Source organism: Pipistrellus hanaki (assembly GCF_964339955.1).
Source record: "Pipistrellus hanaki genome assembly, chromosome: 3".
NCBI classification, from domain to species: domain Eukaryota; kingdom Metazoa; phylum Chordata; class Mammalia; order Chiroptera; family Vespertilionidae; genus Pipistrellus; species Pipistrellus hanaki.
In genome coordinates, this window is record NC_140505.1 from 42367521 (window position 1) to 42386598 (window position 19078).

Consider the following 19078-nt stretch of genomic DNA (forward strand, 5'->3'; position numbering starts at 1 on the left):
TTAATTTAAAATTCTGGAGGTCACCTTGAAATATGAAGCTCCTTCTCTAACTGTGATATCCAGCATCAAGCACCTATTGTTGGTTGATGGAATGAGGTGGTATCTTCTTCTTCAAATCAGACTACCCATAGGGTACAGAGAAAAAGAGCTCAAAGGTCACTGAAGAGTTTAGTCCATATATCAATACTGACCTTTCCCAATCCTACCATGCACCCTTCCTGTATTTCTATTTCTACCATGATTTACATTTCCCTTGGGTAATTTTGCAGCAATTGCAGCACCAATTGCAGCAGTGCCTCATCTGCTTATTCTAGTCTCCAAATAAACACAGAGAGTAGCTGAAAACGAAATAAGAAATGAGCAAGCCTCCATTTTTAAAAGTTGGAGGTTCTGCAAAATAAGCCAGTCAGAGAAAGATAAAATCACATGATCTCACTCATTTGTGGAATATAATGAACAAAATAAACTGATGAACAAAACAGTTCCAGAAACAGAGAAGCATCGATCAGACCATCAGACGAAAGGCTGGGGAGGGGAAGGGGAAGGGGAAGAGATCAACCAAAGGACTTGTATGCATGCATATAAGCTTAAAGAACAGACACAGACACCAGGGGGGTGAGAGCCTCTGTGAGGATAGTGGTGGGGCAATGGAGAGATAAGGACACATATGTAACATCTTAATAACAAAACAAAAAAAAGTTGGAGGTTCTATCTATTTCAAAGGGTAGCTGCTAAAGAGTTAATGTCAACCCTTCTGGTCCATGCTGGCCTTGTGAGCATAGTCAAAGGATAAAATGTGGGTTGGATTAGGTCTCCAAGGCCACAAAATGAAAAGGTTATTGAAGAAAAAGAGGATCAACCCTGGCCAGCCCTGCTCAGTGGTTAGAGTGTTGGCCTGTGAACTGAAGAAACTCTGGTTAGATCCTGGTCAAGGACAAATACCTGGGTTGCAGGTTCAATCCCTGGCCCAGTCCAGGCCCATGTGGGAAGCAGGAGGCAGGGAGGCAACCAATCAATATGCCCCTCTCAAATCTCTCTCTCTCTCTCTCTCTCTCTCTCTCTCTTTCTCTCTCTCTCTCTCTCTCTCTCTCTCTCTCTCTCTCTCTCTCTCTCTCTCTCCTTTCCTCCCTCTGTCTCTGTCTTTCTCAGTGCCCCTTACACTCTCTCTAAAAATCAATAAGAAAAAAACATCCTTAGGTGAGGATCAGTAGCAGTGTTGGGGGCTTTCAAATGATGCCCTGCCAGTATGGATCAGTATTTGAGAATTGGCCCATGAACCAGGAGGTCATAATTCAATTCCCAGGTAGGACACATGCCTGCATGTGGACTCGATCCCCAGTGGAGAGCACTCAGAAGGCAGCCAATCTATGTTTCTCTCTCATCATTTCACTCTCTCTTCCTCTCTATAAAAATCAATAAAAATATATATTTTTAAAAAACATCAACTTGTTGAGAAGTTTTGCCATTTTCTAAAGACAATTTAGAGACCTGAAATCAACTGTACTGAAGCCAAACTTGAGAACTTACTATAAGTCAAAGTGAAGACCTTGAATAAAAAACTGGAATGCTATAGTTTATTAACTGGACCTATAGAAAGCTTGAAAAAGAAAAAAAATTCTAACTATATAAAAGTTTAGTCAATTGCTGACATTACATGCAAGATTAACATCTTAGGAGACTTATCCAACAAATTCAACATCAAGTAGCAACCAAAATAGCCTTCAAAAACCATCAGAAACATGGAGAACTACTTCAGACAGCATTGACAGGCTATGGAGGACAATTCTAGTCTTCAGAGAAGCTTAAGTCTGCTTTCATATGAATCTTAAAAATGAAAGATAAGGGTGGGAAAAAGTACTAAAGAGAGAAAAAAATCAGAATCCTGCCTGAAGAGTGAGTTCTTAGCACTAGTCAGGTCAAACCTGTAGGCGAACACCTGCTATAAATGAGCCATTGGGTTGCTATTCCTGGGGAAAACAACATGGATTGTGGAAATACAGAACTGGACAATTGAATGTGTCAGAAATAGAGACCACTGAATTGATGCAAATAAATTAAATATCAATTTACAAACTCCTCCCATTCCTTGTGTTCAAAAAGAGTGTATTTGGCACAGACCTGAGCCACAACCAGGTGTCCTCTAGACACCAGACTGAGAGTAGAAGAACATTCCCTGCGATGGTGAGGGAATGAAAAGATCCAGGCCCAGGGTCCACTGTTTGTCAACCTCCATTATCCTCCACGAATGCTCTTTGTAAATCCATCAACCTCCATGATCCCTCCAATCTGACTGACTCCATCCCAAATCATCAGGCCTCCCATGAGAGCAAGACAGAGCTATGTGGTTCAATTAGTGATCTTACAAAGAAAGCATATATCAAATAATTGAATAAAATAGAAGTGAATAGTCTAGATAGAAGATATAAAGCCAAGAAGCAGAATAATTGCTTTCATATATAACTGAATTCCAAGATGGCTAAGACTAATTCCCCATCTCCAAAGGATTACATTCTAGAGTACCACACATGGCAAGTTAGGGTGCAGATAGTCATTCACCGTAAAGATGAACTCCCAATGAGAGTTGTCCACAAATCCTATGGGTCACTGTTCTGAGAGATCTTGGTCCAGATTCCCCTTTATAGGCCTTCAGATTTTCATAGATATTTAATAAATTCCCTTTCATAGAAAATTAGGCAGAAAGAATTATGATTGATTATCAGTAATTATTGTCAAGCAATTAATATTACAGTTATTTCTCAGCAAGACGGAATCACAAATTAATCATGTAATGTTTTCAATTTTTTTACAAAATATTTATTAAAAAACAATGCAAGCTTGTTATTTAATGTGTCCCTTGTAAAATTTAGACATATCTCATGAGGTTCATGGGTCTCAATTTGGCCCTGAACACTGCCAATCATTTCATCCTCAAGAGAGGTTATCAAAAAGCCAAATAAAATTTCCTGCCCCTCCTCATGATTCACATTTGCAGGAGGCAAATTTCCAAAAATGATGAAGGATTTGGTTATCATCAGGCATGTGTTTTTCTAATGGTTTAAACAGAAGATACTTCTGATTTTCTCAGGAAATTGAGAACATTTTTCTAGTTGAAATTCATCCGACCGAAATATATCAGGTACCTCTACGGATTTCTTAAAGTGGAAATATGTATTTACTGAGATTAGACTTGGAAGTACTAGATCTCAGAGATTGCTTTGGGAATGTGAGAAAGTCATTATTTGCTGGCTTTCCAGTAATTTATTTTGAATTTGTTAAATTCATTGATGTGTGACTAGCTATCAAAGCTTGATAAATAGCTTATAAATCACTAGAGTTGGCAGAAATAAATATTAATGAGTCAATTTTCAAGGAATTTAAAGTCAGTTTCTCCTTCTTCTGTCACCATAAGTTAAAAAGGGAATCTCAGTTGTTTCATTTGGAAAAGGATCTACAACTGTTTTGGTAATCATTGATTTTTATCAGGATAGTCACAGGACTGCTTATGATATGAAATCAAACTATTTACTTAAAAGAAAAAGAATGCTCTTTGTAAATCCATCATGGAGTTTCATATGACAAGAGTTTTGTTTAAAACTTACTTATAAAACACAAGCACAATGATGATTGTAATCTTTTGCGAGACTAAAGTAACCTCCTTCACCAAGGTTTGCTCAGGGCTAGCCTCAGAAGAGGGAAAGAAAAACGTGAATCGTGTGAAGCTGCCATGATTTTAAAGTACATACTGATTTGCTTAAAATCCACAGACTTTATGTATTTGGCTAATCTCTGAATTCTAAAAAAAAATCAGACAGTTAATTGGGAGTGGCTGCCTACCTCTTCCGATAATTTTTGTCTGCCCAGGTGGGCCTGCATCACAGCATCATTCACAAGCAAGTGGAAGTTCAGGAGCACGTGTTCAATGTCATATGTCCCATGCATGGCATCTGATAGCTCTTCCAAGGACCGGATGTACGCATGCCAGTGTGGGTTCAGCTCCGCCATGTGTGCCAAGCAGCCTCTCACAACGTTGAGGCAGTACCCCATGCACGGTTTACTGAGGGTCAAGCCCTGGCAGTGAGGGCAGTACTGCATCCTCAGGAAGGCCCGGCCACACTCCCTGGAGAAGAGCAGATGGTCTGTGGTATTGATGACTTCAATGCCCAGATTCAGCGCCTGCAGAAACGTGCGGCTCGGCAGCAGCGACCTCCCCATCTGCCCCATCACTCTTTGGGGGATAGTACCAAATGGACGAATGTCCCGGCGAGCCATCCGGATGCATTCCGAGTACTCCAGGGAACTGTCCGTCACAGCAGGGTTAATGAGATGATTGTAGACTAGGGGGAAAAGACTGTCAAAGAATCTGTTCACAAATTCTTCGGGATTAGCATCCGCACCGAATAAATAGAGCCCCACGTCGGTGAAGAACTCCTGCACGGAAGCAGCAGCCTCCAAGGCCATGTTCCTATAGCTGTTGCAGAAAAGTATGCTGGTGTAATTTTCTGCTTGTCTGATGAGAGTTTCAAGGGTTTCTGTAACAAAAGCAGAGGCAAAGGATGGAGAAGCTTAGTATTCATGTTATAACTCTTCGTCCATCTGCTCCAAACAGTAAATGAGCTTCATGCATTGAAACTAACCTAAAGATCTAAATGAGGATGCTCAACCTACACACCCAATTTGGTTTCCAAAAGATGATGTCTGGTCAACAGTGAGCCTGGCTCACAGCACATTTATTTTACAGAAATGTATTTTCTAGAATCAAACACATTTTAAAAAGAATAGAAATAAAAAAGAATTTACATGTATGGTATTTTCTTAGTTTATGTCTTAGTCATTCATAATCTAACAATGATAGGAAAACAGTGCCACTGAGAAAATAATTTTTTATCATGAGTTCATTGTTTATCAAATATGGCGATATTAAATAATTGATTCAACTCGTACTGTATTTTTTTTTCCTCAGAATGAAAACTAGTAGATTGTGCACCAGTTACTCCAAAGAGAGGCTAAGTTCCCCAAGGAAAGCCTAAAACCCTTGGACCTCTCAGCATGTTCAAATTAAAAAGAAAATAAAGGACTTTATAATGAACCCCCTACACTGTCAAACCTTATTTACACAGTGGAAAGGTCATGGGCAGTATTAATTGGTGAAAATAAATAATTGCATGACCACCTTCTCCACTATCTTCTGTTGTTTTTGATCATCTTATCTTCAAGGACTTTATTGTGGGACATTTTATTTTATTACTAAGTAACCAATGATTTCAAATAAATTTTGCTGTAGAAAGAAGAGAGGATAATTCATCCACAAATTAAGGGAGGTTGTAGTAATCAGCAAGTAGATGTTATACTTCAAAATGATAGCTTTAGATAGCAGTCCATCACCTTGTGTATACTGGTAATTACATTTTATAATTATCTCAAATATGATACATATCAATATATAATTAATTTTAAAATTCATCAATAAAATTATCTCCCATAACTCCAATCTCAGTTAATTTTTATTAGGTCGTAAAAGACCACACAATAATACTGAAACCCAACCATTGAATCCTATATGATAAAGAGGTGATACGCAAAATGGCTGCCTACCACCAGGTTGGCAGAGGGGTTAGTGAGGGATGACCAAACAACTGAACAAGCAGGCTGCATGGGGCAACCAGGCTGGCTGGGGTGCCATGAGGAGCGACCAGGCTGGCATCAGGGGGCAGTTGGGGGTGACTAGGCCATTGGGGGCAGTTAGGGCCACCAGGCTGGAAGAGGGGGCAATTGGGGGTGACCAGAATGGCAGGGGAGGTGCAATTGGGGGCAATTAGGCTGACAGGAAGAGCAGTGAGAGCAACTAGGCCAGCATGGGGGGGAGGGGTGGCGGTTAGAGGCAACCAGGATGCCAGGGCAGGGGAGGTGTAGTTGGGGGAGACCAGGCCAGCAGGGGAATAAGTAGTTAGGCATCAATCAGGGTGGCAAGGGAGTGGTTAGGGGGTGATTGGGCAGGCAAGCAGAAGCAGAAGCAGTTAGGGGCAATAAGGCAGTCAGGCAGGCAAGCAGGTGAGTAGTTGGGAGCTAGCAGGCCTTGATTGTGAGAGGGATGTCCGACTGCCCACTTATGCCCGATCCCCTAAATGGGCAGTTGAATATCCCTCAAGGGGTCCCACAGTGTAGAGGGTGAAGGCTGGCCTGAGGGACATCCCCTCCCCTGTGCACAAATTTTGTGCACCGGGCTTGTAGAATATTAAAAAGAGATGGAAAATGGGCCGGGACTGGTTTGGCTCAGTGGATAGAGCATCGGCCTGTGGACTGAAAGGTCCCGGGTTCGATTCCGGACAAGGGCGTGTACGTTGGTTGCGGGCGCATCCCCAGTAGGGGGTGTGCAAGAGGCAGCTGTTTGATGATTCTCTCTCATTGATATTTCTAACTCTCTATCCCTCTCTCTTCCTCTCTGTAAAAAATCAATAAAATATATTAAATAAAAAAAAGAGAGATGGAAAATGGTAAAAGCAGAGGTGCAGGAAGGGCTGGTAAAATAGAATTGTGTCATGAATTTGCCATAGTATCCTAAAAAAAAAAAGCTACCCACTTTCATGAAAAGAACAGACAGAAAGAATACAATATCATGTACCCTGATTCTGTTCTGGGACTGACTCAGGTTGGGTTCCAGGCTTCAGTGTGATATATCAAGGTGCATGCTATTGTGTTCCCCTTAAAATACATATGTCAAAACCTAATCTCCAATGTGACAGTAATTGGAAGTGGGTCCTTCAGAAGGTGATTAGGTGGAGCCCTCAGGAATGGGATTAGCGCCCTTATAAGAGAGGTCTCAGGGCACTCCCTTGCCCTTTATGCCAGACAAGGACACAAAGAAAAAACACCTGTGTGTGAACCAGAAAGGGTACTCTCACCAGGTAATGAATTTATCACCACCTTGATCTTGGACTTCCCACCCTCCAGAATTCTAAGATATAAACTTGTCTTGTTTATAAAACCACTCGGTTTATGATATCCCATTGCAGAAGCTGGGACTAAGAGAGAGATTTTACCTGTTGCAATCAAAGGCAACATGTTTTAAAGGCTGTTGCAACTCTGTTAAAATTAAATAATAGAAATTAATTAAAATTAAATAATTAAAAAAAACCCTCCAGATTGTTAACCAGGCAAGGCTCATACAATACATGTGCATCTCCAGGGCCCACTATAGTATATACTGATTCTCAATCTCAATTAAATTGTAAAAGGATGAAAATAAGATCATAACTGAAGGCTTCAACTGAGATTAGCTGCTCTGCCAAGTGAGAGAATTAACACCAGGTTTTCCCAACTGGCCTGACCATCTGGACTGCCTGGGGAAAATACCAATTGCCAGGTCTCTGCACTGTGGATTCTAACTCAGTAGGCCTGTCTTGGACCAGGAATCTATATTTAACAAACAATCAAAAGGTCAAGAGCGTGGAATTATTTTGACTTGGCCACAAATGGGATTGCATCAAAATAAAATGCTTTGGCACAGCAAAAAAAAACCATCAACAAAATAAAAAAACATCCTACTGAATGGGAGTACATATTTGCCAATGAAACATCTGATAAAAGGTTAATTTCCAAAATACATAAAGAACTCATAGAACTCAACAAAATGAAGACAAACAATCCACTTAAAAATGGGCCAAGGACCTGAATGGACACTTCTCTAAAGAGGATGTGCAGAAGGCCTAGAGACAAATGAAAGAAATTCTCAAAGTCACTAATCATCAGAGAGATGCAAATTAAAATGACAATGAGGTATCACCTCATACTTGCCAGAAAGGCTATCGTCCATAAATCAACAAACAAAAAGTGCTAGTGAAGATGTTAAGAAAAAGAAACCTTCGGTCACTGCTGGTGGGAATGAAGCCACTATGGAAGAGTTTCCTCAAAAAACTAAAGATGGAACTGCTATTTGACCAAGTGATCCCACTTCTGAGAATATATCCTAAGAATCCAGAGTTGGCCAATTTTTGAAACACTGCGCACTTGCATATATCTATAAAATGTTCTCTTTGCTTTTATACAGTGGTTCGACAAGCATTCCACCGTGATAGTCTGACCCCGCAGTTGCAACCTCGGCTGCTACTAAAGCTTTCATGGAACCATGAGAATGAGTGTGAAAAGCAAATTAAACCTCTGTGGTTGGAACTAAAATAAAACTGTTAAATTTATTTATTACCAATAACATAGGGTTGTTTTTCTCATATTTGATGAGACTATGAACTAGTATAAGATAGGTTGCAAATTTTCTTTTGTAAGATAAAATAAGACTAGGTTAAAAAATACCCACATATCACAAACATTCCTACATGCTTCCCACCAAGTTTGCTAAGGTGCATGCTGTAGGTGTGTGATTAATGCCTGCCATGTTTCTCAGTGCAATAAAGGTTGCATGCTACCCAAGCAATAAGACAAAGGTTCCATCTGACTTCTGCCAATCTTAAATAATGCTGAAACACATTTTTTAAAGTAAAAATTAAAGTATTTCTTTATAAATTCCACTCCCATTAATTTATAATTTATTCAGGAATATAGGGAATTCATCTTTTCCATTGCAATAACTAATATGTTTGCAAATTAATTTATTTTATAAAAGCAATGTTGAAGAGAATACATTTAATATTTAATTGGATCCATTATAAAAAGGAGTATAGTTCTAACTGGTTTGGTTCAGTGGATAGAGCGTCGGCCTGTGGACTGAAGGGTCCCAGGTTTGATTCGGCTCAAGGGCATGTACCTTGATTGCAGGCACATATCCAGTAGGGGGGATGTGCAGGAGGCAACTAATTGATGTTTCTCTCTCACTGATGTTTTTAACTCTATCCCTCTCCCTTCCTCTCTAAAAAAATCAATAAAAATATATATAAAAAATGAGTATAGTAATTCCAAAAATCATTAGTTCTTTTGAGGGCTGAAGGCTGTCCTGCACTAAAGACAAAAATTGAAATTGATTATCTTTTAGTTCATAATTAAAAAATAAATTTCTAAAAAAAATTCTACAATGCTGATTTTATTTCATTTCACACTAGTTTTTCTCTAGTTTATTGTTATTATATCTTTAACAAAATAAAAATAAAAACAAAGAAAAAATTTAGGAAACATAAATGTTTCCTGCTCTGGCTGGTTTGGCTCAGTGGATAGAGAGTCGGCCTGCAGACTGAAGGGTCCCAGGTTCGATTCCGGTCAAGGACATGTACCTTGGTTGCGGGCACATTCCTAGTGGAGGGTGTGCAGGAGGCAGCTAATTGATGTTTATCTCTCATCGATGTTTCTAATTCTCTATCCCTCTTCCTTTCTCTCTGTAAAAAATCAATAAAATATATTTTAAAAATGTTTTCTAATATCATATGTATTAAAATTTTAATTATCATGTATTAATTGTATTACCCTTTAAATGAAACATTTTATGTTCTCAAACATCAATATTCTGATTCTATCCTGAATAGCTAAACACACATTGGGTTTTAAAAATACACTGTTCTGCAATTGGTTTTCACTATTCTATTAATTCATCACAATATGTTATTTTTCCTTTTAATATTTATTAAACCTGATATTGACACTTTCTAGTTATTGAGTTACCTAAACATGTGAGGTGTGCATTTTTTACTTATATGTATTTGTGGTCATAAATGTTTCTTAAATCCAATCAATAAGAAAAACTATAAACACTTTTTCTAGATACATTTTACTTTCTAATGTGTAGAAATAAACATTTGTGAAGTTTTGGTCCTTCTAGGTTCATAAAATTTTAATATATAAAACTCACATATCAGAAACTAAACAATCTAGAAGCCAATCTATTGAATTATCTTGTTAATAATTTTTATAAATATTGGTAAAATCAGAAGTTTAATTTACAAATATTGTTGTATCAACTCTGAATTTGCAAAACTATCACAATGTCCTTCTCCTATGTTTACCATAGAGTTGAGTGTTTCCATTTTATGAAATTAATATTTTATTTTAATGAGAATTTTAAGAATTATCAAATGAGCAAAATATTTTGCTGCAATGCAAAAGAATAATTCACATAATCAGAGTTTACAAATCCAAGGTAGGTTAAGTGCTGAATAATTCATCACATCTACTTAAATATTAAGGAGACTAAACAGTTCCTTTCATTACAAAGTTTTAATAAATAAAAAATGCAACTCACTCAAGCCATCTAAGTAATATCTTTCTATTCATATACTAAATAGTGTAATATATCTTGAAAATAAATAAACATTTGTTAAGCTTACTTAAGGAATTTTAGCAATAGATTAGAAAAAAATGTATCTTTTTTGTTGTTTTTCACTGAGAATTTCAATAAGTTCTTCTTTCCAGTGTTATCAGATCAAGTTTATCAAGGCCAAAACCCCAACTTTCCTTTTAATTCCTGAGAGAGGTAGATTGAATAAAAACTATAATCTAATTACTGATGGAATAAAAACTTAATTTCTTCCAGCTTTATGAGAAAATCAAATTATGTCTTATCTCATAAAATAAGAAATAATGTTGGAATGTATAAAGTTTATCTGCATCTACTTCAATTTCATCATTAACTTTCTGAAAAATTTTAATAATAAAACACCTATAACAAGAAGTTTTATCTCAACCTTTTCCAGCACACACTCCCTGCAGAGACATTTTATTATATGTACCAATGATTATTAAAACTTAAATCAAGGATGTAAGCTTAAATATAACTAGTGGAGATAAAATCAGATGATAGGGATTTAAAATTAAACTTGACAAATTGCTAAATCAGTGAAGATTAATATACAGGTATCTTTTTGCAATGGGGAGAAATTTAATATTTATAGGGCTTTTATTGCTTTAAAGATAAAGTTGACTTCAAAAAGTAATGATCATGAAATAACTATTGTAATAACCTAACCAGCCTTACAGGAACAGATATTTTATGAACCTTTTTACATTTTTATTATTTTTGATATATGAACATTTTAAGATACAAAATTTAAAGTGTGTTTCAATCCAAGACCACAGATATCATCAAATATAGCAATAAAATAGATGGAGAAAGATTAAATTATATCAACCATGGATAATCAGATGGTTTTACAATGTGTATCTGGGTTGGAAATGTTCAGAGTAAATTTACATTTTTGTGCATTACAATTCTCAAGTCACAGATTGTGTTACTACAACAGATATTTCATTACTAAACTGCTAATTTAGAGCTAGTGTGTGCCTGAGATTATACATCTTTCTGAATTGAATTACAGACAGATGACAAGATTTGTAGGTAATTTTAAGAGTAATTTCTCAACTAGTGTTAATCACATATACATTACAATGAGCTCTAATTCTTCTGCTTTGCTTTAAATAAAAATACTTTTTAATCATTTTAATAGTCACATTTACTAATTCTTGTAATTATCAGAAGACCATTATAGCTACTCTGAAAATATGCATATTTAAATAAAAGCAGCAGTTATCTATTTCTCCAGTCAAGAAGTGTTTATAGTGAATTCAACTCTACAATATTTGCATATTTACTCAATTTTTTCATAAAGTAAAATGTATAATAAATGTTTTCTGGAATATTAATTTAATGACATATTTTTAATGTTATGCAGTATGATTTATAATATCATTCTTCAGAAATTAGTCATCTATACAAAATATAGTGAGTGAAATATTAATCTACACCACCAAAAATTAACATACTGGTAATTAATCTGGTCTCCTAGGAAAAGCACTACATGGAAAAATGCTTTCTCAACTTTTCTCCTCCCTCATTTCCCTCCCCATTATTTTGGCTATCATGTCACTTCACATTTATTTCTAATATCACTTTATAACCATTTATGTTCTGAAAATCAGGTTATAATTTTATAAAAAATTTGAAATTAAGTGTTTATGTAATACTAGAGGCACTAGAGGCATGGTGCATGACATTTGTGCACTGGGGGGGGGGGGGGGTTCTTCAGCCCAGCCTGTGCCCTCGTGCAGTCTGAGACCCCTTGGGGGATATCCACCTGCGGGCTCAGGCCCGCTCCCCATGCCAGCAGGTGGACATCTCCTGAGGGGTCCTTAGCACTGTCACAAAGGTGGGAGAGGCTCCCGCCACCACCACTGCACTGGCTGAGTGATGCGCCCCCGGTGGGAGCACGCTGACCACTAGGAGGCAGCTCCTGTGTTAATCGCCGGCCCCCTGGTGGTCAGTGCGCATCATAGCACATGCTGTTCCACCATTTGGTTGATTTGCATATTAGCTTTTTATCATATAGGACTAGAGGCCTGGTGCACAAAATTCGTGTGGGGGGCGGGGGTGGTCTCTGGCCTGCCTTCACCCTCTCCAATCCAGAACCCCTCAGAAGATGTCCGACTGCCAGTTTAGTATGTCCTAAACCAGCAGTCGTATATCCTCTTGCAATTTAGGACTGCTGGCTCCTAACTGCTCACCTGCCTAATTGCCCCTAACCACTCTGCCTACCTGCCTGCCTGCCTGCCTGATTGCCCCTAACTGCCTCTGCTTGCTGGCCTGATCACTCCCTAACTGGTCCTCTGCTGGCTTGGTTGCCCCCTAACTGGTCCACTGCCAGCGTGGTCACCCCATGGCTGTCCGGAAGAAAGTCTGATGTCCAGAAGATATCTGGTCATCCTGGTCTAATTAGCATATTACCTTTTTTATTAGTATAGATAATATCATTGCCAAAAAACTCACTGTAGTTTGTTTCATGAATTATTGTGAATATTTTAAATCAAATATCCTAATAACCTTTAAAATATATCAATGGAACAGAATAGAGAGCCCAGAAATAAACCCACACCTTTATGATAAATCAATATTTGACAAAGGAGGCAAAAACGTACAATGGGATAAAGATAGTCTGTTCAGTAAATGGTGTTGAGAAAAATGGAGAGATACAAGCAAAAAAAATTTAACCAGACCACCTTCTTACACCATACTGAAAATGGATTAAAGACTTCAATGTTAAACTTGAAACCATAAAAATCCTACAAGAAAACAGGCAGAAAAATCATAGACATTTTTCATAGCAATATTTTTTTTTTCTGATAGATCTTCTCACGCAAGGGAAATAAAAGAAAAACTAAACAAATGGGACAACATCAAACTAAAATTTTTGCACAGCAAAGGAAACCATCAACAAAATGAATAGACAACATATTCACCAATGATACATCTGATAAGGTTTAAATATCCAAAATTCATAAAGAATTTATAAAACTCAACACCAAAAAGCAAAAACTCCAAATTGAAAATGGGGAAAAGGCCTGAATAGACACTTCTCCAAAGAGGACATACAGATGGCCAGTAGACATATGAAGAGATGCTCAATGTAACGAATTGCCAGAGAAATGTAAATTAAAATCACAAGAAGATATCATCTCACACCTGTCAAAATGGCCGTCATCAATAAATCAACAAACAAGTGTTGGCGAGGATGTGGAAAAGGGGAAACCTCCTGCACTGTTGGTGGGAAAGCAGAGGTGCAGCCACTGTGGAGAGCAATGTAGAGTTATCTCAAAAAATTAAAAATAGAACTGACTTATGACTCAGCAATTCTACTTCTGGGAACTTATCTGAATAAACTCAAAACACTGATTTGAAAGAAATATATGCACCGCTATGTTCATTGCAACTCTATTTACAATAGTCAAGCTATGGAAGCAAACCAAGTGCCCACCAATAGATGAGTGGATAAAAAAAAAGCTGTGGTATATTTCCACAATTGAATACTGCTCGGCCATTAAAAAAAAAAAAAAAAAAAAAAAAAAAAAAAAAAAAAAAAAATCTTACATTTTGCAACAGAATGGATAGATCTGGAGAGTATCATGGCAAGTGAAATATCCAGTCAGAGAAAGACAAGTACTATATGATTTCACTTATATGTGGAATTAATGAACAAAGTAAACTAACAAACAAAATAGACTCATAGATATGGAGAACAAACTGATAGCTGTCAGATGAGAAGGGGTTCGGGGGCTGGGTGAAAAAAGTGAAGGGATTAAGCAAAAGCAGAACTCGGTACCTAGCTAATCAGGTAGCTGTGAGAATTAAATGAATTTGGACATGCCCCATACCTGCATAAAGTCTACAGGTGAAAAATGCTCACAATACATTAAAAGATCATCATCACAATTACCCTTCACTTCTGCTATGTATTTGCCATGAACTAGATGTCTCATTAAGTGTTTTTAGTAAATTAATTCCCTTGGTTCTCCAACACATTCTGTGGCTATCCTTACAATAATAATAATAGTTGTTGTTACTATTGTTATTATTATAAAGTCGATCAAGTGAAACACTGAAAATATAAGTGATTTTCCCAAGGTTTACATAGAAAGTGGCATAGCCTGGATGTGAATCCAAGGTCTCTGGCTCTAGACTCTGGGTTCTTTACCATTAGCATATATTATCTTTTTTTTTTTAAATATATTTTATTGATTTTTTACAGAGAGGAAGGGAGAGGAGAGAGAGAGTTAGAAACATCAATGAGAGAAAAACACCAATCAGCTGCCTCCTGCACATCTCTTACTGTGCATGTGCCCGCAACCAAGGTGCATGCCCTTGACCGGAATCAAACCTGGGACCTTTCAGTCCAAAGGCAGATGCTCTACCCACTGAGCAAAACCAGTTAGAGCTATTATCTCTTTTTAAACAGGCTGAAAGTCTATTTAAATTAGTTGAAAATGGTCTGTTTGGTATATACTTAAAAACAAAACAAAATGAAACAACTTTATTTATGTGCCTAAGTAAAATATTATAGAAAGATTTTTACCGTTAATTTAGTACATTGAGCCATTATGTGACATCATAATTTAGCTACTGTAATTATGTTTTTTGGAAATTAACTAATACTATTAAAATAGCAAGAATAAAGGAAGATATAGCCCTACATAAGTTGTTTTGAAGTCAACACAGCTAAGGATTTTCTAATATTTGTAATTATTAACTGGAAAATTCATTCTAATCTCTAGAAAGATGGTCCAACCTCTTCCTAACCAGATGCATTGGCTTCTCGGGGCTCACACTCTCCTGGTTTCTCTAGGCCCTAAATCTGGTGCCATGGATTCGCTTATATCCATTATGGGTAATTTTGTTTTTCCTTTCTGTTCCTAAGTCCTAAGCCAGAATTTTTGAAGTCGCAATTCTTGTTCCATAGTACCCCACTGTTCGTACTGGTCTCAATAACCAGGGTTGTGGCTGGAACACCACTTGTGGTTCTTACTAGAGTTGCAAGACACCCTTCAGCAATAACCATCAGGAGGAGACTTTGAAAAGGTACAGTTGTTACTTACAAGATCTGGGAATTACGAGGCAGACCTGGGGCCACACAGGGGAATAAATCCCAGGCAGAGAGAAAAGCAAGCCTAGGGTTCTGCTTTTGATTGGGTCCAGGCTTAGGGTTTCCAGCTTCACTCTATATTGGTGAATTTAAAACGTGGGGTGGGAGTATAAAGTAAGGAAAGAGAAAACAAACCAAATGCCAGGGACTGAAGTCAATCAAGATCTGTAAAACAAAGGAGCAGCCCAGATCTTTCTCTGGTCAAGTGTCCCGCAATGTGTTCCACAGAGCTGTCTGTGGAGCGGATGCCTCTTAGAAATTAAAGCTTAGGCAGGCAGTTATATTTTAAAAAATAGGGTTTAAACTACACCTATTCAAAATATAAAACCAGTTTTACAATATCAAATGAAACTCCCAAGCTGAGGACTCCGAAATTTATGTTCCTCAGAAATTCCCGAAGTCTTTTTTTCTAAAAATTCTTTACCATCTTAAAAGTTACTGACAAACCTGTAGAACTTTCATCTTACAGGGTTACATTTATCAACATATATTATTTTAAAAATAGAAATTGATAATTATTTTAAAATATGTATTTAGTCCATCAAAAGATAACCAAAACAAGTTAATTACATTAGAATAAATTACAAATTATGTAAGAAATAATTATATTTTTTCAAAATAGTAAATATTAGTGTAAAGAGTGGTATTGTCTTTCATATTTCAAATATTTTTAATGTCTGCTTTAATCAAAGAGAATTGGATTCTCATATCTGCTTCTGGGTTTAATTTGTTGCAATGTAGTTTATGGTCAAGGTATATGAAGAAAATCAAGACTCACACAAATATGCCATTAACATAATTGTTAATATTCTTTGATATTACACCAAAAACTTGACAAATTATTTTTCTTAATGGTTAGTTGCAATGTCTCATTGTTCTATTTCACTATTTATGATTCTGAACCCCATGCATAGTTTTATAACTATGAAAAACCTGGTTCATGCATTATACAGACTTTTCAATGCTGACACACTTCATTATTTCTGTGACTATTAGGAATATTGCAAGTTTATTCAGGTGGCTATATGTTTCCTAAATTTCCAATTTTCTCTTGAAAGTTCATAAACAACCAACACTGTAAGTTTTTTTTTTCTTGGAGTGATAATAAGCTCATTTTGGTCCACTCTGAAACAATGTCTGCCAAATGTCTAACTCTAAATCATCATAGTTTTTCTATCGATCATTTTTATGAGAAAACAAATGTCCAGAAATAAAGTGGCTCATCTAGCCTACAATTCAAACAATTGCACAGTGCCTCACATCATTACAACCATTATAACTCAGTATGTGGAAGATGTGCCTTAAGTATTCTCATATCACCACACAGATGTAAAGAATACAATGACTACAAGTGCAGTTTGGTGCCACTAAATTAATTTGTGCTAAAGCTACAACTGGTTTTGCTCACCACTGTGTTTGCACTATCAATGAAAATGCCAATACTGAGAAATAGGCAAATCCTCTCTTAGTATTGTGAAAACTGTTTTGATTTCTCATACAACCTGAAAAGAATTTAGGAACCCCAGATTACACTTTGGGAATTGTTGCTGCAGCAAAACATCTTACCTGGAGATCTATTTCTCAATGCTTAACATCCACCTGGATCTCTTTTTCCCTACTATTACCTTCTGTACTCTTTCTGGAGTTTCTTATCTCATACTAGAGGCCCGGTGCACGAAAATTCATGCACTGGAGCAGTGATTCCTCAGCCCAGCCTTCCCCCTCTCACAGTTCAGGAGCCTTCAGGGCAGGAGGCAACCCAAAATCAGGGATGGCAACACCCCCATCACACCTCTGCTGCTGCCACTGCCAACAGCACAAGCCTAAGCTGGCCCTGGTTACCTGAGCCTCAGGCAGCCCTAGGCAGCTGGGCAGCTGCCATCTGCAGCTTGCTTGTACTTTGGACTAGCCCTGGGTGGCTGTGTGGCTGAGGGGACTGGGCACCACCATCTTTGAGGGTATGGCAGTCAATTAGAATATTCTCTCCTAATTGGCTGTGGGTGCCACTATCTTTGAGGGTGGGACAGTCAATTAGCATATTCCCTTCTTATTGGCTATGGTCACCACCATCTTTGAGGGTGGGCATTTAATTAGCATATTCGTTCCTTATTGGCTGTGGGCACCATTATCTTTGTGACGTCATGAGGGTCAATTAGCATTTTCCCTCTTTATTATTTATTAGATAGGATAGTAAGGTCAGACTTCTAACCATTCAGACTCAGGATCCTAGAACTTCTTTTTTTTTTTAATCCTCACTAAGGATATTTTCCCATTGATTTTTAGAGAGAGTGGGAGAGGGAAACACAGAGTATCAATGTGATTGGTTCTGACCAGAGGCCACAGACTGGGAAGGAGTCAGCAACTGAGGTACATGCCCTTGACTGGAAATGAACCTGGGACCCTTTGGTTCACAGGCCAATGCCTATCCACTAAGCCAAATAGCCTAGGGCAGTACTAGAATGTTTATTTACTATTTCTAGTTAAATATAATAAGTATTCTTTCTTTTTAAAAATATTTCCTATTACCATATATTGCCCAAAAATCTATTTCATCTAGCCTGAATTACTGGTTCCTCAGTCCTTTCTTTCCTCTTTCCAATAATGAGCATTCTGAAAGTGTCATCCTGCCTTTTATCTATTTACTTAAATACAATGTTCACTCCAGAAGCAAGTCAAAACCCCATAGATCTGAACAAATCAACACAATTTTATTTACATTGCACAGTTTTCAAACAGCCTAAAAGGATATACAGGTGTCAAAAAAAAAAAAGCCATCTTATCATGTAGCACATGGCATTCTAAATTAGAATGAACTGGACTTCCAATTCCTCTGACTACATAATTATACTAATCTCAATCTTTCCTGTTTAAAGCTAGCAATACAAAATCCATAGCTGTACAAAAGCAAAACTTCTAGTACCCTCTAAATTTTTTTTTATTATTTATCTCATTGTGTCAAATCACTGCAAGTCATTGACCACATTTATTGGTCTAAGAAATATATTGTATTTAATTTACACCCTCTTTTAGAAACTTTAGGTGGATTTTTCACCAAGTAATGAAGTACAAAGTGTGTATCTTAGTATCTCATATCATGGTTCCTGGAGTATTTGTCTACAGTATACTGCTAAGAATATATTTGTTTGTTTGTGTTAGCTTGATAGTAAAATAATTTAATTGAGCAATATACAAATAGTAATCATGCAAATTCATACTAAATTAAATGCTGATGAGTTCTAACCACCTTATATCCTAATATTAGGGAACTTAAAAAAGGGGAGGTTAATGACATTCTAGAATCTCCTGATTTTAGAGCATGCTAGCCATGGTCCTACAGATCTGCTGGATCATACTGCCCAATGTCATGTTTGAGTACTTCCTGTGGTTATAGGACAGCACACAGGGAAGAAATGCATTGGAAGTATTCACTGCAACATCACAGGCAGTTTAATAAATATACTGTTCCTGCCCTGACAAGAGAGAAACTCCTTTAGAAGGTAGGCAATCTTTCAGACTATTACATTCTTTCCAAATAGCAGGAGGAAAAAATTGCAATACTTTCTGACAAATGAAATGGGTTATAGAGCACAAAATCAATCAGACTGAAGAGAGTCTGTTTTACTACAATATCCTTTCTTGCTTTCAAAAATGTTATCAAAAAATATTCCAATAGTAACATAGTAAAAGCAGAAGGCATAGGATATAATGATTATGTGATTAAGCTATGAAATGTTGGC

At 37.1% G+C, this 19078-nt stretch overlaps 1 protein-coding gene across 3 annotated transcripts in view; it reads right to left on the reverse strand.

The window, feature by feature from the left end:
* The window catches only part of GPC5 (glypican 5), a 1228272-nt gene that overhangs the window by 964238 nt on the left and 244956 nt on the right, over positions 1 to 19078 (reverse strand). For all 3 annotated transcript variants that reach the window (XM_084876722.1, XM_084876723.1, XM_084876724.1), the window contains exon 3: positions 3835 to 4529. In XM_084876722.1, the coding sequence (XP_084732848.1) occupies positions 3835 to 4529 (695 nt within the window). The remainder of the gene's footprint in view (positions 1 to 3834; positions 4530 to 19078) is intronic.